The 21992-nt window shown below is 46.8% G+C and overlaps 1 protein-coding gene across 2 annotated transcripts; it reads left to right on the top strand.

Annotated features, from left to right (window-relative positions):
- The first annotated feature begins 279 nt into the window (after positions 1–279).
- On the top strand, positions 280–21606 carry RILPL1 (Rab interacting lysosomal protein like 1). Of its 2 annotated transcripts, XM_071444992.1 has the most exons (8): positions 280–1005; positions 4300–4450; positions 8825–8943; positions 9813–10040; positions 12349–12521; positions 13042–13134; positions 16382–16469; positions 18789–18927. In XM_071444992.1, exons 1-8 carry the CDS (start codon positions 295–297, stop codon positions 18792–18794), a joined length of 1569 nt encoding a protein of 522 aa, XP_071301093.1. In that variant the 5' UTR covers positions 280–294; the 3' UTR covers positions 18795–18927. The 2 variants fall into 2 exon arrangements, with proteins under 2 accessions (XP_071301093.1, XP_071301092.1); XM_071444991.1 differs by lacking the exon at positions 16382–16469 and having other exon boundaries at positions 18789–21606.
- Positions 21607–21992: the final 386 nt, after the last annotated feature.

Consider the following 21992-nt stretch of genomic DNA (forward strand, 5'->3'; position numbering starts at 1 on the left):
CCCCCGTCCATCCTGGTGCGGACAAGAGCGGGGAACATCACCCCCGTCCATCCTGGTGCGGACACGAGCGGGGGAACATCACCCCCGTCCATCCTGGTGCGGACACGACGGCTCTGGACCCTCGCTCGCTGCTGGGTACCGCGGACAGCCCTGCCCTGCTGCGCACCCGCTCTATCATCTGTGCGGGACCCGAACCGCGAGCACGGGCCGGTCGGAGCTCTGACCCCCAAAACTCGCGGCTCCCCTCCCCGGACGGGGCCGTAGGAGCGGTCGGTACCGAGGGCCCTCCCGCTGATGCGGGACAGGCACCCGCGCTTGCCGATGCTCTTCTCGCCACCGCAAGCGAAGCCCCGCGGTGCAGCGACATCCCCCGCGCCTCGGGCCGGCGGGGACGGCCCCGGTAACCGGGATGCGCGGGGGCCGCGGGCATGCGCGGGGCCGCCCCCGGCCCGCCCTGCGCCGGGCATTGGCCGCGGGCGGCGGGGCGGTGGTGGCGGGGACGCCGCGCCCGCCTCCCGCCGCCGCTCCCCCAGCACCGCCCGGCCAAGTTTAAACACCCCCGGCCGAGCCGCCCGGAGTTCGCGGGAGTTGCCGGGGGCCGCGGCCCGGGCGTGGGGGCAGCGGCAGCGGCTGCACGGGGACCGCCCCGCCCGGAGCGCGCCCCGCCGCCGCCTATGCGGGCGCCGCGGGGCCGGGCGAGCCATGGACGGCGGCGGCGGCGGCGGGGTGCCGCCCGCCCTGGAGAAGAACGCGGCGGAGCTGACGGTCATGGACGTGTACGACATCGCCTCGGCCGTGGGGCAGGAGTTTGAGCGGGTGATCGACCAGCACGGCTGCGAGGCCATCGCCCGCCTCATGCCCAAGGTGGTGCGGGTGCTGGAGATCCTGGAGGTGCTGGTGAGCCGCAACCACATCAACCCCGAGATGGAGGAGCTGCGCCTGGAGCTCGACCGCCTGCGCCTGGAGAGGATGGACCGCATCGAGAAGGAGAGGAAGCACCAGAAGGTGCGGGCGGGGAGCGGGGGGACGCGGCGGGGCAGGGCTGCCCCCGCCTGCCGCAGCCGCTCGGGGGAAGTCGGGCTCGGGCCCCCCCGCCGCCGTTCTCCCCCCGCCGCCGCCGGGAAAACAAAGAGCGAGGCCGGGGTGCGGGCCGGGATGCGGCGGAGCCGCGGGAGCGGGCGGGGCACGCGTGCGGTACAGCCCGGCCGGGCTCACGGGCTCTGCGCTGATGCTGCCTTAGCGTCGCCGAGGCTTTGGGCGTGTTGTTGTTTTTTGTTTCCTTCCCTCCTGGAAGTTTCCTCCCTCCTTCCCTTTCTCCACCCCTTCCCCAGTCACTGCATTTCCTTCCCCTGTGTCTGGCAGATTCGGACTCCTGCTCCATCCCCTCTCCTGACGAGGGATAGCGCTGCTTCCTGCTAGGCCAGGAAAGGTCACTGACAAGAATACACTTTCCTCTCCGGGGCTGGGAATGATTTAGCAGTCTAGTTTTCCTGGAACAGACTTCGGGTTAGACAAGTCATAGGAGAGAGATGGAGAATCAAGTGATTTCAGAGCAGAGTTGGAGCTGAAGAGTAGGGAAGAGCACTCTGCCAGATTGCTGCTCCATCCTCTGATGGCAAGATGTCCCTTGGCTTCTTTTGGGGTGGTCATAGTGTTCCCTGACCCCACTCCTATTGAAGCCCGAGGCAGAGAGCTTTTCCCATACCCTGTAAGCCTCTCATGGCAGGACAGCAAGCTCCAGTTACTGCAGTAAAAGTGGCAGATCTGCTCTTTAAACCATCCAGATAACTGATATAATGGTTCTTCTGGTAAATGACTATGCTAAGTCATCACTGCTGCCTCATGCCATTCCTGATTCCACACACAGAATCAGGATAAACAGGAGATGGGAGATTTCTGGAAGAGAGACCCCAAACTTCAAGATTTAGCTTAACTGGATAAATCCCAGTTTTATATTTCTAAAAGAGTCAGCTAAAGGACTTTCACCTAGCATATGGAAAATCCAGGATAAACCCTGCAACATTTTGCAGAGGAAGTTTCAGGGCAATGTCTCTGAAAAGGAAAGTAAAAGACCTTTAATGTACAAAGCCTTGATAAGTCTCAAGAGTATGATAAAAGAAGGTCTAAAGAACCGATACAAATATGTTGGATATTTACCAAAGGCTTGGGGTGAAGCAGATGCAGAACTGACCCAGTGTCATTGTACAAGTTGTTCTGGAGATGCTTCTGAAGTTCTCATAAGTATTAAAAAGTTTCCTAAACATGTCAGCTGATCTCCCTGCCAGTCACCCACCTCTGCTCTGTCAGCTTCTCTGAGGGTCATGAAGGCTCAGGGAGTGTTTAAACCATTTACTTCAGCCTAAACAGATTTTAACAGGAAAATAAACTGCATGATACATACCTTTTATTTTTTTAAATCAAGCTGGTTCCCAGTGCACCAGGTCCCTACAGAAATGTGCTCTCACATCTTCTCTGTGCCAATGTGAGGGTTTGAAGACTTTCAGGTCTTCAAACAGGACAGGTGCTGATAGGCAGAAATAATCAGATACTGAGAAACAGTTTTTAATGTCAAACCCTCCAAGAAACACCCAGAAAAGCTTTTAGTGGTCCTTGCAGTAATCAGTTTGAGATTTCAGCACTTAAAATTTATGTGTGAATCTGTTTTGCTTGTAAACCTGGCTCAGCACCCACTGCCTGGGGCTTCCTGAGCTGGCTGGCACTGCCTGGCCCGTGGATGTGCCTCCCTGTCTGGTACTTCCACTAATGAGGACTCAAAAGTTAATTTCTGCTCCAATTCATTGGGCTCTTCAATAGTGATAAATGACAAAGTTTGCCTAGGCAAACCTGGCATAGTTGTGTGTTTACAGTGCAGCCACATATAAATGATAAAAGTTTAGATTGTTTGGGGTTTGTGTGCATTCTATTTTGGTTTTATCAATATGCTTGGAAGTGATGAATGTGCTGGTTTATTGCTAAAATAGGTCACTGCGTTATTTTAGCTACAGAGTTGTAACAGGCAGCATCACTGTAAATAGTCCAGGTTTTTGGAAATATCAATTTCATTACAGATTTACTTTTCTCTCAAGATAAAGAATTTCAAGTACAATAGGTGATTGATTACATTTTCTTTCCTTTTTAATACTTAAGTCTGTGCAGCTTACCACACCTTTGCTATTTATTATTCTTTGCCACCTAATGTTTTCTGCAACATTTTTAGCAGCAATAGAGTAATAAATGATGGAATAAAATGGTATTTGGACCCAAAAGTCACCAGGAACATGAGTTCCCATTATCAGAGCATGCATTCAAAGCAGAGAGCTATCCTTTCATCTCTCAGCAGAGCTTATTTTAGCCTGGAGCTGTGCTTGGCTGGGTTGTTGTGTGAATGTGTTTTGTTGTTAGGTAGGAAAGGGGCATGTGGATGGATGTGAAAGTCAGCAGTGACTCAGCCTGGCTCCAGGGATTTGCATGCAGCTTTTTGTCTGAAGAGCATAAGTGAAAATGGAGCAAGGAATGCCCTCCACTGCAGAAGTGAGATATACAGAGAAGCTTTTGGAACAGGCAAGATTCTAAATACAACTGCTTTCCTTAAGGACTTTTTAATTTTTGTCCTGACTTGACCTTCATGAGGATTGGTGACAGCTGCTCTTGACACAGTGTCCCAACAAACGGGAGCTGTTTTGGCTGGCCTGGCTGCACTAGCACAGACACCACTCAGGACATTCCAGCAGGACAATTTGCATAGGAGGCAGCATGGTTTGAGTTTGTGTTCACTGTGTGCACCAGGAGCTCTGCCTTTGCTGCACTGGATCACACACTCATCCATTTACACCTGTGGTTCATGGCAGCAATTCAGAGCAGGCTGTTCTGTCAGAAGGAGTTTGTCCACCCCTGAGCTCCTGGCCCTGCTGTGGGGTGGTTTGGGGGCTCTCTAACAGCTTTGCAGCTGCTTCCTGGGGTGCAGGAGGGAATTGGTGCTGGTGTTTGGTTATTTGACCCTTACTCTGGTCCTCACAGCACAGCAGGGTATGAGGAGCCATCCTTTGGGTAACTTGCTTTGCACCAGGAATGATCCCCTCAGGTATTTCCATTCAGATGTAGCAAAGGGGGCTGTGGTGCCTGGTTTCCTGGTGGTGGCATTAGAAAAGCAGATGTCTTCTAAGAAACTCAAAGTAGTCTTATTTAATTGCTTTCCATAAGAATCAGTAGGATCATTACTAGTTTGATCTGTAAATTGTCCAATCAAAGACTCTTAATATGTTCTAAAATATGAATGTGTTGTCCTGGTCTCCCCTATAGGAATTAGAACTGGTGGAGGATGTCTGGAGAGGGGAAGCACAGGATCTGCTCACCCAAATTGCACAGCTCCAGGAGGAGAATAAACAACTGATGACAAACTTGTCTCACAAAGATATTAATTTCACAGAAGAGGAATTTCAGAAGCATGAAGGCAAGTTTGCTACTTCAAATTCAGTCCTTGCTTTGTTACAAAAAGCAATGCTTAATCAAAATACTTTGACTGGATATTCTGGTGTGGTTTTCCCCTGTAGATTAATTCAGATCTGGGTTTTGAAAGCTTTTTTTTTTTTTTTTTTTTTTACCTAAATAGAAAATCTCTGAATACGTGATGACACTGAAGACATGATAAGAGGTGGAGAAATGAGGGAAAGAAAACCAAATTTTTGTTTGGCTGAGAAGCATCTCTGGAAATAAAGTCCAGATACACCTTTTGGTCTATCTCTTGTTTGGGTTCTCATTTTGCTGGAGGTGGATGAAACTCTGCCCAACACTGTGGAAGCTGCACTCCCTCTCTCCCTGAGGCTCAGTGCTGCTCACTTGCACTGGGGAAATGCATAATTAAACCTTCAAAAAGTAAAAATTGTTAAACCTCTCAAGATACTTTTTAAAACAAATGCAAAGCTTTCAAATTAGGAGTCAATTAGTGGCAAAGAAGTAGCTCAACATCAGGCTGACAAACTCCATGCAAAATTCAGAATGGCAGCAATGAGTCATGGACCATGAAGACTGACATTGTGTTATAAAGAACCAGCTTCCCCTTTGTTTTCTTTTTTTTTCTCCTTCTTTTTTCCCTTCCAGTGGCTATCTAGCTCACTGCAGCTCATGTGCTTGCATTTAAATATAGCCATACTCTTCACATCCAGCCAGCAAATGCCAGACGTGCTTTCCTTGTTATTTTTACTGTGTCTACCCATGTATGACAACACAAACAAAACCCATAGGCCCATTCCAGAGCTTAGGCTGAGATCACTGATATTCTTTGGCCAAAATATTCACTTGAAGTGAAATATTTTAATTTATATCAATTCCATTTAATTATTTGGATCTATTGTATCAAACCTGACTGGTTTTCTTTTAGGACATATTGTCATTAATGAGCAGGGATAGATTTGTCCCAAGTAACTTGTTTGGATAGTGGCAGAAAGCAGTTCTGCTGCTCTTTTTCAGTCTCTGTCCTTTGGGCTGATGTAGAGGCCAGAGAGGCAGCATTTCAGGCTCAGTCCTTTGTTAGCTGGACTGGTTTTGAGCAGACACCAATGCTGCTGTCTGAGCATGGTTGAGCACTGTGATCCCATCTCCCTCAGCTCACTGCTCACTCACCAGACAGTGACAGGGGTGATTTCACACAGGCATCAGAGGCCACTGATCTGGGTGTGCAGGACCTTGAGAGTCAGTCCTGCCAGTCAGTTCTCAGACCTTGTTGGAGTGTGATGAAGTGTTCATGGCAGAGGCTCCTGTGCAAGCAGGAGTGCTCTGTGCAGTCTGAGCAGAGCAGGGCTCCTGTGGAAGGACCTGTGACAGCAGAACACAAAACACAAGGGAGGGCTTGAGATGAGCCTCTAACACCCATTAAAGTGGCTCCTCCCAAGCCCAAACAGAGCCCTGCTTGATGGTGCTGAGTGATTGGAATATCCCAGGAAAATGCCACATGCAAACTTGACCCAAGTGTGTCAAACAGGACGAGCAGGCTCTGTGCCACTGCAGGGGAGCTGCTGTCTCAGCCTGGCTGTGCTCAGGGACAGGCAGCAGGGTGGCAGCACCTGTGTGACCCTCCTGTGCTGCTGGACCTACAGCTCCCCTCAAAAGGGGCATTGAACTTGTTCTGGGTGTTGAGGTAATGGTGCAGTGCCACAGGCTCTGCCCAGCACAACTCTGCCAAGTTGTATGGACCCAGCACTGAACAGGTCACTAAACACAAGGAATATTCTTTTTTTTTCTCCCCAGTTTCTTTTCTTTCTTTACTTGGTGTCCTCCCCTCCAGCTGCTTTCCATTCTCTTGCTGGAACAACACCAGGATCACAGCAAACCACAGGAAACTGCTCATAGGATGTGCCTGGGGAAGCTGGCTGGGTGTGCCATTTAAGATCTTGCATTTATTAGAGTTTGAACCATTTAGAGATAATTATTTTACATTTAGGGCACTTAGTGATTTCCCTCTCCTCTTTCCCAGTGCCTGAGGAAATGGAAGGAGATGTGACTGTTTCATAAAACTCTCCACCTTTCCTTCCCCCCCCACTTCCTGAAATAAAAATTGTAGTGATCTGTGCACACAATTGAAGCCTTTTAGGTTCACCAAATGTTAGCAAAAAAAATGAGCACAGTGGGAGGAAAAGTAGTCAGCACTGAATGGTATTTTTTCTTTAAATAGCACCTGCTATCTAGAGATCTCAAAGCATTTCACAAGTACTAATGGATACAGCTGCATTCACTACCTCCTTCTGAGTGAAACCACCAGTCTAAAGTTTCACTGCAGTTCCTCTACTTCAAGGCAAAGTTTTGGATTATTTTGGTTTTAAATATAGCTGATGTTTCAGGCCCCAGCCCTGAGACTGGCTGCAGTGAGTGGATCCAGGAACCTGCAGTGAGGTTTGTGGGTACAGAGAAGTACCAGACCTGTCCTGTGAGAGAGGAATGTGGGTCTTTCAGAACAGTTAAGCTGCAGTTTGTGTTTGTGACACTTGTTCTCCCTGGTGGGTATGAGCTGGTACACAGCAAAGAATTAAAATTATCCTGTGAAAAACTAGAACCCAGTGCAGCATAGAGCTGATAAAAACCAGGGTCCAGAAATAGAGCAGGCAAATGTACCAGAGAATTAAAAGGGGTGAGAATGTAACACTAGAATGTGAACACCATGTCACTGACAGTTCTTTCCTGGGCTTTGCCAGGAATATGTCCTGTGAACCAAATTCCTGGCCAGCCATGAGCAGCAGAGCAGTTCCCTGTTCTCTGCAGTACCACAGCTCTGCTCCTTCAGCACTGAGGACTGGAGCTGCTGCTCCCCTGTTTGCCCTGGTCCCTCCCTGCATGGGAGCCCAGAGCTGTGCAGGAGTGCACACCCAGCAGTGACTCCCTTTCCTTCTCTGGGCTTTGTCCTGCTCCACTCTGTCATCCATCAGTTCATTCTGTGGCTGACCTGGGAGCTGGGGCTCCTACAGACATGCAGCCAATTTCTCTTGTGGGAACAACTCTGGATTTCTCTGATGAAGGAAGAACAAAACCAGGAAGTCTGAGCTGATGTTAGAAAGTAGAGCCAGAGCCTTTCCTGGCTGGATACATTTGATGCATACAGAGAATATTTCTGATGTGGGAGCTGCTTTAATATATTGAAAAGGAAGCAGCTTTCCAGCCAGCCCAGAGTGGGGAGTGCATTAGCACCACTTGCAGTTCATAAATGGAAGGAGCTGAAGGCCCACATAACAAAGGACTTTGCCAAAGTGAGTAGGGTTAGCAGCAGAGCCTGGATCTGAGCTCCTTCCTGGGCTGGGCTTTGGCCAGGGGAGCCTCACACTTCCCTGGTTGCAGGGTTTGCATCTTCAAGGATGTTGTGCAATGTGATTCCATGTGATAGCTCAGGACCATCAAACTGCACATCTCTGTGCCATTCTCAGGGAAGGGCAGGGCAGGAGATTCATCATCTCACCAAGGGAAAACCTCTGCTCTGTGTCTGCTCTCAAGAGTTCATCACTGCAGTGCCAGATCCAAGTTATCTCTGTAATGGCAAATAGAAGAATGGCTCCTGTGGTTTAGGACATTTCCTAATGATTCATTGGTCAGATTTAAGGTTAATCTAACCCTTTCTTTATTTTCAGACAGGATCAGTGTTGGATTCTTGGCAATGTTCCAAACTCCTTTCACCAGTGTAATGCTATCAAGTATTCTTCTCTCAAGTACAATTACTCTAAATATGAATTACCACACAGTAGGATGGGAAAAGAGTAGCAAAACATGAGGAGAAAATATGTGACCATAATTCAGACTAAATTTTGGTTCTGCATTCAGGGTGGGGGTACCCTCTGAAGGTTTCATCTTGTTTTCACCAAACACAAAACTGGATTTCAACTAAGAATCAATCTCCTCAGCTGGTTTGGATCCAGATGCAATCCACAACAGTGATATGTTGTTTACATCTTACTGAAGATCCAGACCATCTTTTTTACAATTTTCACAAGGCCTTGGCCAGCTGATGCCAGAGATAATCACACAGATAACCAAGCCCCCTGGGGCATGGTGAGAACATTGATGTAAAACTACTAAGGCAGAGAGATGCAGCAGTGTCACTCACTGTTATAAATGTTTCTGAGGACTGTCAGTTCCTTTTTTAAAGAATCTCTGTGCAGGGGCTTTATGGAGTGGATTCTGTCATCTGTGTTCTCTGTTACCCTTAAGGTAACCTCTAAAGCATCTCTGTAATTCCACCAGCAGGCAACTTCCAGAGTCTACTTAAATATTCCTCATTGTTATTGTTCTCAGGCTCAGCAGCTCCTGCCTGCCCTTAGTTTGTGTTCTGTGTTCTTTTTTTAACCAGGGATGTCAGAGAGAGAGCGGCAAGTCATGAAGAAGCTGAAGGAAGTGGTAGATAAACAGAGGGATGAAATCAGGGCAAAGGACCGGGAACTTGGACTCAAAAATGAGGATGTAGAGGCTGTAAGTGGCTCTTGGTCTTCCTATTTCTGTTCTTTCTCACCCACACTTCCACAGCCTGGTTTTGAGTTTGAAGTTAACATAGAAAGAATAAACAGTGCTGGATTAATAGCCCTGAATGGCAGCTGAAGTGTCCAGCAGAGCTGTGGAGGGTCCAGAATGGTCAGGCTTCAGTGCAGTCCCACACCAGGGATGCAGTGTGCATCACTCTGCACGAGAAGGGCCAGCAGTGACCTGTTCAGATGAGTCACAGACTCCACTGGGACTCCAGGCATGACATGAGATTTGGCACTTTCTGTGCAATGACCTCCTTACCCAGATTTTGCTTCCCATTCTTCACACTGCCTCATGTCCTTAGGCCATGGGACTTTCCTGGTGCCAGTAAGGCCAGGCTTAGGTGATTTCTGCTCTGCCCAATGCCCCTGGCAGGTGCTGCAGCCTTTTGAGTTGGGGCTGTCCACACACAGCCAGCAGGTCACATCTGCCTTAGGAGAGAGCCCTGGAGCTCAAAGCAAAGCACCTAGAAACTGAACACCAAGATTCCTCTGTCTTGTCTTTCTTCTCCCCTGGGTTAACATTTGATTCAGAATCCCAGAAGCCACCCTATCCTTGAATTAATATCACAAGTGATGGATTTGCTTTTATCTGAAAAACTCCCTGTGCTAGGGGAATTTACTCTAGAAATCAATTAAATTTGGGTGACTGAAACTGTAGTAGATAATTAGATATTAGAAAAACTAATCTGGGGGTGAGGAGAGGGGGGAGAATTTTTAAGATTAAATGCAACAGGAACCCAACTACTTCAAGGTGGTGTTTGGGACTGGGCCATCATGGCTGAATGGCCACTGAGCCCTTGCATGGATGTTTTGCAGCTGCAGCAGCAGCAGAACAGGTTGATGAAGATTAACCACGACCTGAGGCACCGGATCACGGTGGTTGAGGCCCAGGGGAAGGCGCTGATCGAGCAGAAGGTGGAGCTGGAAGCGTATCTGCAAACCAAGGAGCAGGAGATGGGCAACCTGAGAGCAGAGCTGGGCAAGCTCAGAGAAAAGCTGCAGGGTGAGGACAGCCAGGCCAGCCAAAATGGGGAGGAAGTGAAGGTAAGAGGCACTTTGGGTCACTTTTTAAGCAGCCTTTTAAAAAGCTTTGGACTTCATACCAAGTACCCCTTTGCATTTTGGTTGTGGTAGTGTGTTTGCTTCATTTTGTTTGTACACACCTACTCCTTACCCCAAAGGAAAACAAACCAATTCTTTGGAGAGTCTGGGTTTTCCAAAGACAAACAGCTTCAGCTTTGCCAGACCTGCAAATATTCAAGGCCAGATGGGTCACAGGGGTGGTGGTGGCAGCTGAAGCACAGTGGAACAGAAACTGCCAGAAGTGTCCCTGAGTCAGGGCAGAGCTCTGCACACCTGGTCCCTGCTGCTCTTATGGCACTTCAGATCAGCCAGGACTAAGCTGGTGAAGTGCTACCAAGTCAACATATAAATATTTCAAGGCACTTTTTAGAGGAACCAACTTTGGCCTTATTTCTGCTTTTGCTTCCTATTAGAATTTGTGCAGTGAAGTGTTGTGAGCACAGATGTTCATGAAAAGCAAATGTTCCTGCTGGCAGAGCCAGGTTCTTGCAGAACAGGCAAAGTGACAGTCTGCAAATGGGGCTGGAGATCAGAGCAGCAGGAATGCAAATTTGAGGGGAGCTTCCTGAGAAAAAGATGCACTGATCTGTTGATCCCCGAGTCCTCTTTATGGTTCTTAATATTTTCCTTTGTGCCTTTTATTCCTGAAGCAAATGTACAGCATTTCCCTCTCCTAATGATGCTCTTAGCAGAGTAGGAAATGCAATAAGGGGTGTAATGATATTGAAGAACTTAGAGGAGCTCTATCACACAGAGCTGTTCAGCTTGATGCCTTGGTAAGAGTCCATGGTAAATGCCTGACAGGCTGCAGCAGAGAGTGAAACATCCAGTGCAACATCCATCCATTTCACTGGCAACAGGCAGGAATACACAGCAAAAAGCAGAGACAAGGGCTGATGGGGTACCTTGGTCCCCTGGGAATGTGGCAGCCAGTGCTGTGCTAACATGTCACTGCTGAGCTGGGCAAGCACTGTATTAATGATGAAAAGGATTATTTCATTGCTGTTAATTCAGCCAGGACACCCAGCTTTGTAAACAGGGCTGGGGAGCCCAGGCCTGGAGCCAGCAGGATAAAAGTGTCCTCAGTGTCTGCAGAGAAAGGATGCATTCTTCACCTCTCTCCAACTCATCAGTTCCATGGCAATGGTGCCTCCTCTCATTAGAGCCGTCCCTGCTCCCTCTGCCAGGACAGAGCTCACACAGGAACTGCAGGGGCAAGCAGAAAACTGGGATAGCTGCATGCTCCAGAATGGCCATGGCCTGTTGGCCTCAGTCAAGGACATTTGCATTGGGTACAGGCTGCTCAGTCTTTGCTGATTTGAGCCAAATCTAGCAAAAATAGCTTCTTTGGGCAGAGATGTGGGACAAAGATACAACCAAAAGGAGAGACACCAGTTCAGACCTATACCTAGGAGGTGAAGAGGAGGAAAAGTGTTTGGGTAATTTCCTTTGAACCTCTTGTTGCATTAATCTTTATTCCATGTAGTCTGTGCAAAGGAATGTGTTTGGATTAAAAGGGTGATCAAACTGTGCCCAAGTGAGCATCACTCTGCTGCCTCATCCCTGCAGGACAGACACTGAAATTCACCTGAAATTCACCTTGCACCAGCCTTAGCCAAGTCCAGCCTGAAACCATAGATCAGTGTATTGCAAAACCATTTCACAAACAGGAGCTTAGAAGAAGGTAGAGTCAGGATTACAAGAAATGGACTTTGTAGAAATTTCACTACTCAACTCCTCAGGTTTCCAGCTTGTATCCCAGCAAGCTGTCAGTGCCACACAGGAGCTCTGAGACTCTGCTCTCTGCATCCTCCCACAAGGGTGAGTGGCTGACCTGGCTGCTGGCAGCTCTGATTTCATGTGCTGGCCTCTCTCAGTCCTTGCAAAAAGCATGACATTTCAAATGGACTTTGCTACATTTCAAATGTATTTTCCTGGAACAGAGTGTCCTGCATTTGTTTGTATTGTTATAAATCCTGTAGACCTCTTAAGGCTTGGAGCTGCTGTTCAGAATCTCAATTCCAAGTACCCTTCCCAGAACCTTGTGATTTATCATCATTGTATGTTTACATTAGAAGAAGACACCTCTTTGTGGGAGGAGCTGGAAGGAACTGGGTGACTCTTGCCATGCCATTTTTTCAGTGTTTAGATAAAAAACTGATGTTTGATTTACTCCACTTGTTAAAAGTATGAATTCCTAAAACTGACTGATCAAAAGTTGGACGTTTGAATTGGACTGTGAATTTAAAGCCCAGATTTCACTCTCTAGGCAGAACCAAACAATGATGATTGTCTCTCTGAGTCAGAGAGGATGGCAATGGACTTAAAAGATCCCAGTCGCCCAAGATTCACCCTGCAGGAGCTCCGGGACGTCCTTCACGAGAGGAATGAACTGAAATCCAGAGTGTTTTTGCTTCAAGAGGAGCTTTTATATTACAAAAGGTGGGTTACATCTCCTCTCCTGTTGGATGATGTACTCAGGGAGACACAGGGCAGGTGTAGGAACAATAAATGTGCTCTCAAGTTCTGTCCACGCTGGTGTTTCTGCCAAGGCTTGTGCAGAGACTGCAAGAATGAGCCTCAGTTTGAACCTGGCACCTCAAACTTGTCCTTCCCTCACTCCCAGGTCTGCCCTGGATCCTAGAAAGATTACAAACATTTAATAGAATTGAACTTCAAAAATGAGGATAGGGGTGGGTCTAAAATGAAAATTCTAGACCTTTTATTCAATCCATTCCTCTTCTCCCTCTCCTTGTCACAATGGGAAAAAAATATTGAATGGAGACCCAGTTCTTGGTGCTGATCCTTGGTTGATCAAAAAATCTTCAATTGATTTGAATGGGTTTTGAACAGATCTTTTTGCATTACTTCATCAACAGTGCTACCTCAGATTGAACTGTAGATCTCAAAGTGCTTCCATGGCTTGGGAGGAGAACATTAATTATCTTTTCTTTCTTTCAAGTGAGGAAATGGAAGAAGAAACTAGATCCCCACAGCCTACACCCATAATTCAGCCAAAACCCTCAACTCAGCCTGAATCTGGAATCAAACGACTGTAAGTAGCATATTTACTAAACATACTGGGTATAGTCTGTAAATACCAAGTGTTTCTTATGCACAGGACAATTTTAAAGACTTGAAAAATTCAGATATGCATATGACAATTTTAAAGACTTTAAAAATTCAGATAACCACATTCCTACTGTATATGAGAGACACTAAATGAGCACTTGGAAGATGGGAAACAACAGTTGGTTTTGGCCAAAACTTTTGCCTACATCTGGGACAACTTTCAGTCTTGGATTATCATTTTCCCATGACCTCACTGTGCCCATTTCCTTATTGACTGAAGCCTTTAGACCCTGACTTGCACTATGTGGGCAGCACAGAACCCTTCTGTTTGCTGAGCAAATTTGCTGCTGAGAGGATGGGCACTGGCTTGGCTAAGAGAACCCCACCTTTTTCTGAAATATTAATGCTGCTGTTGGAACCACAGCTTACTGCCAGAGATGTGCTGCTACAAGAGTATCACTTTGTAAAATCACTGTCTTGGCCAGTCCTTTTCTCTGCTGAAACTCCTTCCTGTACATTTATTTATTCCAAATTAAGTCTTCTAATCTCACAGCAACTCTTTGGATTTTTGTGATACCGGAAGCTTAACTTTTTTAACTGCAAAAGTGATTTTGGAACAGTTGTTTCTATATAAAGAGTTCTTCCATCCTGTCCCCATGTCCACAGCCTTCAGTCCTTGTTTTATAACAGCAGCAGCCCTGGGAGAGTAAATTCCATAGGAAGATCTGGACTGACCCAAAACACCATGGAGTCAGGAGGGCACTGTTGATTATTTGCAGTAGACTGCAGCTTTCTGCCTGTGCTGAGAGAAACCTTCCTCTCACATGAGTAGAAAATACATTTTGACTTTGGATTTCAGTTTTCATTTGGTGACTGTGATGATGATGATGATGATACTGTGTTGCACAAGATCTACACTGTAAAGTTTCTCTTTTCTTTTACACTTCTTTTAGAGCTTTTTAAAGCTAATTTTGTTGTAGGGAATGGCTGGTTTCAGCTCACACAGTTTGTGTTGTGCAGCTTCCATATTTGATTTGAAATGCTGCCTTTGATGAAGCAAAGGCAGCATAAAAATGTAAACAGGGGTTGTAAGGCAGAGCACATGTTGGTGAGGTATTAGTTTTGACTCTGTCTAAGCTGAAATTTCTTCTTTTAGGTGTCATGCTCTGTCCCCAGGTTTCACTCTGCTCTCTCTCCACTTAGCCATCATATTCAATAAGGGAATATCAAACTGTCTGCCTGGGTAATCTGAAGGATGGTAACAGTTTTCAGGTTTTTCTCATTCTTGCAGCCTGCCTGGATAGGATTTCTCTGCTGGGCTTTTATTTTCCTCCTCTTTCCTCTCTCTGTGTGTTGTCAACACTGTACTTGTAGTTGGGCTTTAAAAAGTCAGGAAATGTCACTGCTGGGCAAAGCAGAGAAGCCAATGTAGCTTCTGTCCTGTCCCAAGAGCCTCCAGCTGCAGTCCCTGCCTGCTGTGAGGTGTCCCCAGAGCTCCCTCCTCCCTCCCCAGGGTCGCTCTGCCTGCCTGGGGAACACCCTGGCACATGAACCCAGGGCTGTGATGAAAACTTGCAGTGCTGCTCTCTGCATGCAGAGTGCTTTACAGAGGAAATGGGGCTGCTTTTCCCTCTGATCTTTCAGAGTTTTTCTCCTGATTGAACAAAAAGCTGAAGCACAAAAATAGGAGCCCTCTCAAGGGAAGTTTTATGCTTGCCTGTGCAATGTGCCCTTTTTCCTTCACCACACAGAGTCTGAGGGAATGAGCCATATGGATGTGTAGCCTGTGCCATCCAAGATGTGCTCAGGTGATTCAGTGCTGCAAGTCCATAAAGAAAGGAGAACAGAAGCTACAGAAATCAGCATTTTTTTCTGGGTTGGCACGTTTGGGGCAAACTCTGAGTTCTGATCTCAGATGCCTGACTCGTACATTTGTCTCTCCCACATCACATGACAGAGTTTTAATGAAATAATGTAACCAGGAGGCTTTACTGAGGAGGAAAAGTCCAAGCATTAAAAATGCTCCCTCTGTTTGGAGCAGAAAACACCCTTTTGTTTTCTCCTTAAGACTACGTGCTTGTTTGTCACTGATGTCATGCCTCGAACAGCCAGGAGTTTTCTTCCTATCCTTGCAGTCTACAAAAGCTGGTGTGTCTGTCAGTTCTGCAGCTCAGGATGTTGCACAAAAATAGAAATCCCGGCTGCTGCTAATGATCCAACAGTGCTTGCCCATTTGTTTTCAATTTTAATCTCAGAACAGCAGTGAGTGAGCTGGGGAGAGCTGCATTTGGTCACAAGTGAAATGTCTCTCGTGATTTCAACTTAATTTTTAATTGACATTAGTCCACAGTTCAAAAAAATATTTGGCACAAGGGAGAAGCTGTGAGGAGAATCCTTAGACAGACAGAGGGTGTGCAGGTATGGCTGGAGGTGTGCTGGCAGGGCTGTGTGGGGCTGGCTGGGCACAGAGCACTCAGCTCTGTGCTGCATGCATTGTCTAATGCTCAGTGCTGAACCCTCACAAAGAGCTCATCTTGCTGTGAGCCAGCTCCAGAGTGCTCCTGCCAGAGCAGCTGCAGGGTTTCCCAAAAGCATGCAGCTGCCTGCAGTTGGCATCTTCCTGCATGAGAAGTAACACAGGTTCCTTTGGAACAGACACACAGGCCCTTTAACCACGGAGTTTCTTAGGAGGTTATTTCAAGAGTTCACCTGCAATACTGGTTTTTAACCTGAAAATATCAACTGTAACCCTTGTGGAATCTTTAACTGTAATGCTGGTCCTCTCTAACCCTGTGCCAATACCCAGTAGTCACAGCAGAGTTCTGGTTTGTATTTCTTAACACACACCTTCATCCTTCATTTCATTGTGTCTGTGCCTGTTTGTCTCTTGGAACAAAAACGTGCACTGTGCTCTGCATTGCTAGAGCTGGTCATACCTTGATGAAATCCAAGCCAGGTTGCAGGCTGCCTCACAACAGGAAAGTGGTATCTTTTAGAAATCCAAAAGCAATTGAACCTGCTCCAATAACTGTTTTTTCTGAACAAGAGTTTTTCACTGAGGAGAGCTGTCTTGGGTGATGCAGATAGATCCCCCTCTCCCTGTAACGTGTCCTGTGTTGTAATTCAAAGTAACCCCGTGTATCATGTTTGCCTCTTTTCTTTTTAATGGAATGCCTTTTCTCTCCCTTGCTCCAGTCTTATCTCTTCTGTGTCTGTACTTTCCTGACCAGGATCTTTACAGCCATAATGCCCATGGTAGCAGCTGGATTGATTCCAGATGATCCCACATTGCAGCCAATAAGAAGACTTGTGTCCCTTGTAGGAATTTTTTTTTTAATGTTTGGTACTGTGGTTTCCTCTTGCATGACCCTGTGTTAACAAGCACTGCTGGTTGCATTCTCCTGGCTGCCAGGGGGATCCCAGAGGATCAAAGTGCCAATCAGAATGACCAGTCAGTGTCAGTACTCATCCCAGTCCTCCATGCTCATCCTCAAACTGACATGTTCTCACCTTTTGCCATAATGTTGCCATGCTAAACCAATCATTATTCCTTGGAAAATCGGTGCAATATGCAGTTTTAACCAGCATCTGTTAATTCTGCTTCCTAAGCAAGGCTATTCACAGTTCTCACCAGTGCTCTTTGAGAAACTCGTTTCTAATAATTTGTTACAATCATTAGTTAGAGTTACAGAATGGAGAGGCTGATTTCCATATTAATTTCTACTGTTAATTACAGGCTGTTGCTTTCATGTCTTTCTATCTATGCCCTGTATATTTTGTCTCTAATTATGTATTTTGGAATAGAGTGTAAACTCTTCATAATCAATTCTGTCATCCAATTCTTGGCTCTCCCTGGAAGACATACTGATAATTGTTAATGCAAAGTCTCTTTGCATTAGAACTGCTGCCTTAGCAATCTTTATATTTACAGCAACGACACAGTTTCCTCTCCACACAGACAGGCTTTTTCCAAACATCCTCCATGAGAATTTTCTAGCCATAATAACAATTTTCATTGTTTCAGAAGGAATTATAAAAGCTGAACCCTTTAGAGATTTACAAACTTATTTTTCTCCTGCTTAATTTCCTGATAAAGTGAAAAATTACTGAGCTTTGAAACTGACTGTATAAACATAGCAGTCCTTTGTGTGGGCTTCCAGGCAGTAACCCTGAGCAGGCAGGACCAAATGTGAAGGCTCAGTCACTAAACACTTCTTTTATCAGCTGGAGCTGGCTCTGGCCCTGAAAATATTCAGTATATGTGTGTGAACTTATGAACTCCTGTGATGAAGGTGGTAGAAAAGTATGAGGCTAATTAAGTGCAAAATACTTATTTCACTATTAAGGCTGCACATCTGAAGCCAGGAAATGCAAAAGTTCAGGTTCTGCTGGCACTGTTATTTATGTGCATTTAACTTGTGTAGTGGTGTAATTCCCTTTCTAATCAACAAGTAATTATTCTCAATATTCTCATGATTATCATCCAGCCTCCTGTGTATCCAGAGGCGTGGAAGGTTGAACTCCCTGCTCTGCACAAGGCAGCTGGGAGGGGTGGGATGATGGTGCTGAGGGGGATGAAGGGACAGTGGGATTTGGGAGAATGCTGAGGAAGGTGGGCTCAGGGTCAGGTTTATGCCCTGACCAATATTCAGGCCCCTGACAAAGCTGAGGTTCTATTGGCACGATCCCTTACTGTGGCAGCATTTAGCACTTCCTGTCCTGGATCACAGCTGTGTGACACTTGGTACAGGGCAGGAAAAACAATCCTCACCTCCTGAACCCACCCAGCACTGAGACCAAAGGGATCCACTGCCAACTCAGTCCTTTGGTAGCTGGAACCACAACTTTTGCATTTCTCAGCAGGCCTAAACACTGCACTAACACCTCCTGTACTGAACCCACAATGAACACTGAATTTGCTTAATCCAATAACTTCATCCCATACAAATAAAGCAATACTAAGGATTTTTCCAGCTGTATTTTTAGCTGTATTAAATGGCTGTTGGTTCATGTACGTCATTATCTTAGAGCACCCAAGCTGTGTGACAGGAAATGACGTGCACACTTGTGTGCATTTGTTTAGAGCTTCATCCTGCAAACTCTCACGCACATAGGTGCATTTATTCATTCCTTTTTGCAGGAATCAAGTCTATGTATCAAAACCTCTACACTGGGAAAAATGTGGAGACTTAGTTTCTTATCTTATGAACTTCCCTGCTGACAACCTTAAAAAAAAATTATATTTCTGCTTTGTGGTAAAATATACAGATTTAATGCCAAAGATACCACTTTACTTATGCCAAGAAACTAACCTGGATCGTGTGGCTTTGTTACCTGAGGGCTGGGGAAGGGGGAACCCACACCTAAATGATACCTGCACCTTGTAGAGTCAACAGCATTTAGAGCTTATCTGAAGCTTCTGTAGCCAAACTGCTTGAGATTGCAATGACTCCATCCCTAACAACGTTCTGACATGCACTCCCATCAGGCTGCTCTGCCTTGATTTTCTGCAGATGCAAACAGAGGTTTTTGCTCGGTGTTTTGTTGTGCTGTGCATTGGGGTGGGGGTTTGAAGTGCTTTCAGGATGGTAAACACTGTTCTTTCTTCTCCCTCCCTCACTGCTCCCTTCCTGGAAGGTTTAGTTTCTTCTCTCGTGATAAGAAACGTATGCAGGCGTCACAGAAAAATGTCCACTTCCAGCAAACTTTTGGAGAATGGTCACATTCAAACAGAGATGATTCCTACATGGAACAAGGACAAGAAGCCCTGCAACACCTGTGACTAAAGCCCTGAGGTGTTTGGTTTGCTGCAGTAGATCTCGACAGTCTCATAACAAGAAGCTTCTGTAAAGCATCGCGGCAGCTCGTCACTTCTCCTTGCCTTGCACACCTCGGGGGTTATTTCAGATTCTCCAAAAGGGATCCCTCACTGTTCACTTGGTGACTGTTTGCTGCAAACAGGAGCCCAAGCTTTGTAGTAACAGTTGCTGACACACCTGGGACATGGAAGCTTCTAGATGACTTGTTCTGTGCTGAATAACAAGTCTATGATCTTGTTCATGCATTAACTACAGTAACACAAGCTTCTTTAAACCAAAAAAGGACCGGTCCCATTATTAGAAGTTTGTTTGCAGTGTATATCTAGTACAGGGCAAAGACTCTTTTACCCTGTTTGTTAACACTACTGGTTGTTTGCTTTTTATTTCTGTAAGAATTTTTTCAAGAGGGATACGACAGCTGGACGCCCTTGGCGGCAGCCACAGCTCTGCTGTGTCCTGTCAGTGCCGCTGGCATCGGCATCTTGCAGAGTCAGCCCTTGGAAATCCACCTGACAGTGGGAACTGGAGTAGCCTTGAGAGGGACAGTGAGTGTACATTTCCCTTGTGCTTACAGTGCCTAAAGCATCAAGAGACGATGGATGAGGTGAGCGTGCCTTGTGTTCTGCAGTATTAATGGAAAACAATTTGCTTACAGGGAGGAACCCTAACTTTTGAATTCTTTCCCTTCTTACCAGGGACTTCCTCACAGTGCAGCAGGCAGCTGCTGTAAAAGAATTAGATCTTTCCCACAGACAGGTTTTTAATTAAGTCACACTTCAGTTTCCTGTCTAGGTAAAACTGCCCAACTTCAGAGGGAAACACATCCTCAGCTGGCTGACATGAACTATTTTGCTGACCTAGACATGACCCCAACCTTTTCTCTTGACTCAACACTATGTGGGCAGAGCAGATGAACTCTGTGTGTGAAGCTGCTCCTCTGGTGGTGGCAGATGTCTGGGTAGCACCTGGTACAGGGCTGCACTTGCCAGGACAGCCCAGCAGCCAACCCCAGGGGCTGGGACTGGATCTGCTTTGCAGCTGAGCTGGTGAGACCTCAGGCCTGACCAAGGTTGTCCTTCCAGCACTAAAACCTCCCAGTGTCAGTGCTGAGGACACCCAGTGCCAGTGCAGTCCTCACCTCTGCTCCACACACTCCCCAAGGAGCCTGACCAGGTGAGAGAGGGCTCATGTGTCCATGGCTCTGTGTGAGGACAGGGCTGAGGTGTCTCTGTGGCCTTGGCCCTGGGCTGGGAAGGTCCATGCTGGAGCCCACTGATCATGGGGAGGATCTCGTGCCAGCAGGGCCATGGGCAGCCTCTGCATGTGCAGCTCAGTGCCAGGGGCTGGGAGCTGCTGCTGGCACCACAGCCCCAGCTGCTCCACCCGCTCTGTAGCGCCTCTTCTGAGGAGAGGCACCAAGGACAGGAAATACAGCTCAGGCTGGAGCCAAGCTCCAACCACTCCAGGTACTGAGTGTAGGAGGAACTCTCAAAGGACTCCAGAGGGCTTTGTGCAGGCCAGTTGTTCTTATTACAGGGTGATTCAAGAGTGGATTTTTAATGTGTGTGAGCAGCAAATGGTTCTTAGCCCATCTGTAGTAAAGCCCTGGCAGTAAAACCTCTCCTTGCAGTGGTGGGCTGTGTGCTGCCCTGCTCCTGGCTGTAACTGCTTCATTCCAACGTGGACCTTCTGTGTGTTCTAGGCAGGGAGAGTGTTTACTGTGCCTCCCTGGGGTCACTGGAGCTCGGGGCAGGGGGCATGTGTGGCCTTATATGGGACATGGTGATCAGAGTCCAACGTGGGTATGGGGTAGATGTGTTTTTGCCTGGTTATGTTTTGGTAACGTCTTTAAAACAGCAGCACTTCTTCCCTCCTCTGAAAAGCAACTCTTAAATGGGGGGAATGTCTTAATGTAATGATATTTAAATTGCCAAGATCTGGCTTCACTTCCATATAAGAAAACAAAAAGTGCAGAAGAGCCACATCAGGCAGTTAAATTATGGATGAGCCCATGGAGTCTGTCCCGAGCGCCGTTCAGTCGTGTGGCTCTTTCAGAAGGGACGCAGTGAGCAGAAACAATGCAGGAACGTGGGCCTGAGTAAGCAGATCCCTTTGGAAATCAGCTGAGAGCAATGGGCTGGGATAATGGAGCTGCACAGATCCAACCTCAGCCAGTGCAGCACAAAGGAAATCTCCAGGCCTGGTGCACATCCACTGGAGCCTGGGGCTGTGTCAGACCAGCTCTGCAGCCAACACCAACTGCAGGAGGCAGGAATCCATCCCCACATGTCTGCAGCATTACCTCAACCCCTCAGAGCTCCTCCTGACCTGCTGGCATTAACCACTCGTTCTCATGTTTGCAATAATGCTGCATTCACACACCCCAAGTGCTGTCGGGAAGGATGGCACAGAGGGAAACGTTTATAAAGATCTGAAGATCTGTTGTGTATTGTTTGTCAATATTCAAGGAAAATCTGCTTTTAGAAAAGGGGCCAGGATGCTGGCAGGTTAGGGGTGTAACAATCCTGCCTGCCAAGTGCAGGATCACTGACATTTTTTGGGTTGGTTTATTTTTTTTTTTTGGTTGGGCAATAAATCATTTTAACAGTTTAATAAATATTTCTGAAAAACATGCATTTCTGCAAGACTTGTGTCTTTTTTTTTTTTTTTTTTGTGGAAAGTAACACCATCCATTCTTGGGGATGGATTTTTTTTTATTTAATGCAGCTTATGGATCTGTCTTTGTACAACTTCATGGAAATACAGCCTCAAACCAGACAAGGTTTAGGACAGAGCCATTCGAAGACTGATGAAATACAATTTAAAATACATTCTATATTTAGGAATGGCTTATGATGACAAAGACCATGACAGAGCCTTTCCTAGAAAGTACTGTAATCTCCTTAATGGAAGAGGTGTGTCTATATTTACACATCCTAGCCCTGAAAAAGATGTTTTGCCCTTTTTCCCCCATTCAGCTACAACCAGCAGCAAGCCCAGTTTCCAGAATGGATTTAAACCC

This window comes from Agelaius tricolor, unplaced genomic scaffold (genome assembly GCF_023055355.1).
Source record: "Agelaius tricolor isolate 1412-34295 unplaced genomic scaffold, bAgeTri1.0.p SCAF_20, whole genome shotgun sequence".
Taxonomy (NCBI): Eukaryota; Metazoa; Chordata; class Aves; order Passeriformes; family Icteridae; genus Agelaius; species Agelaius tricolor.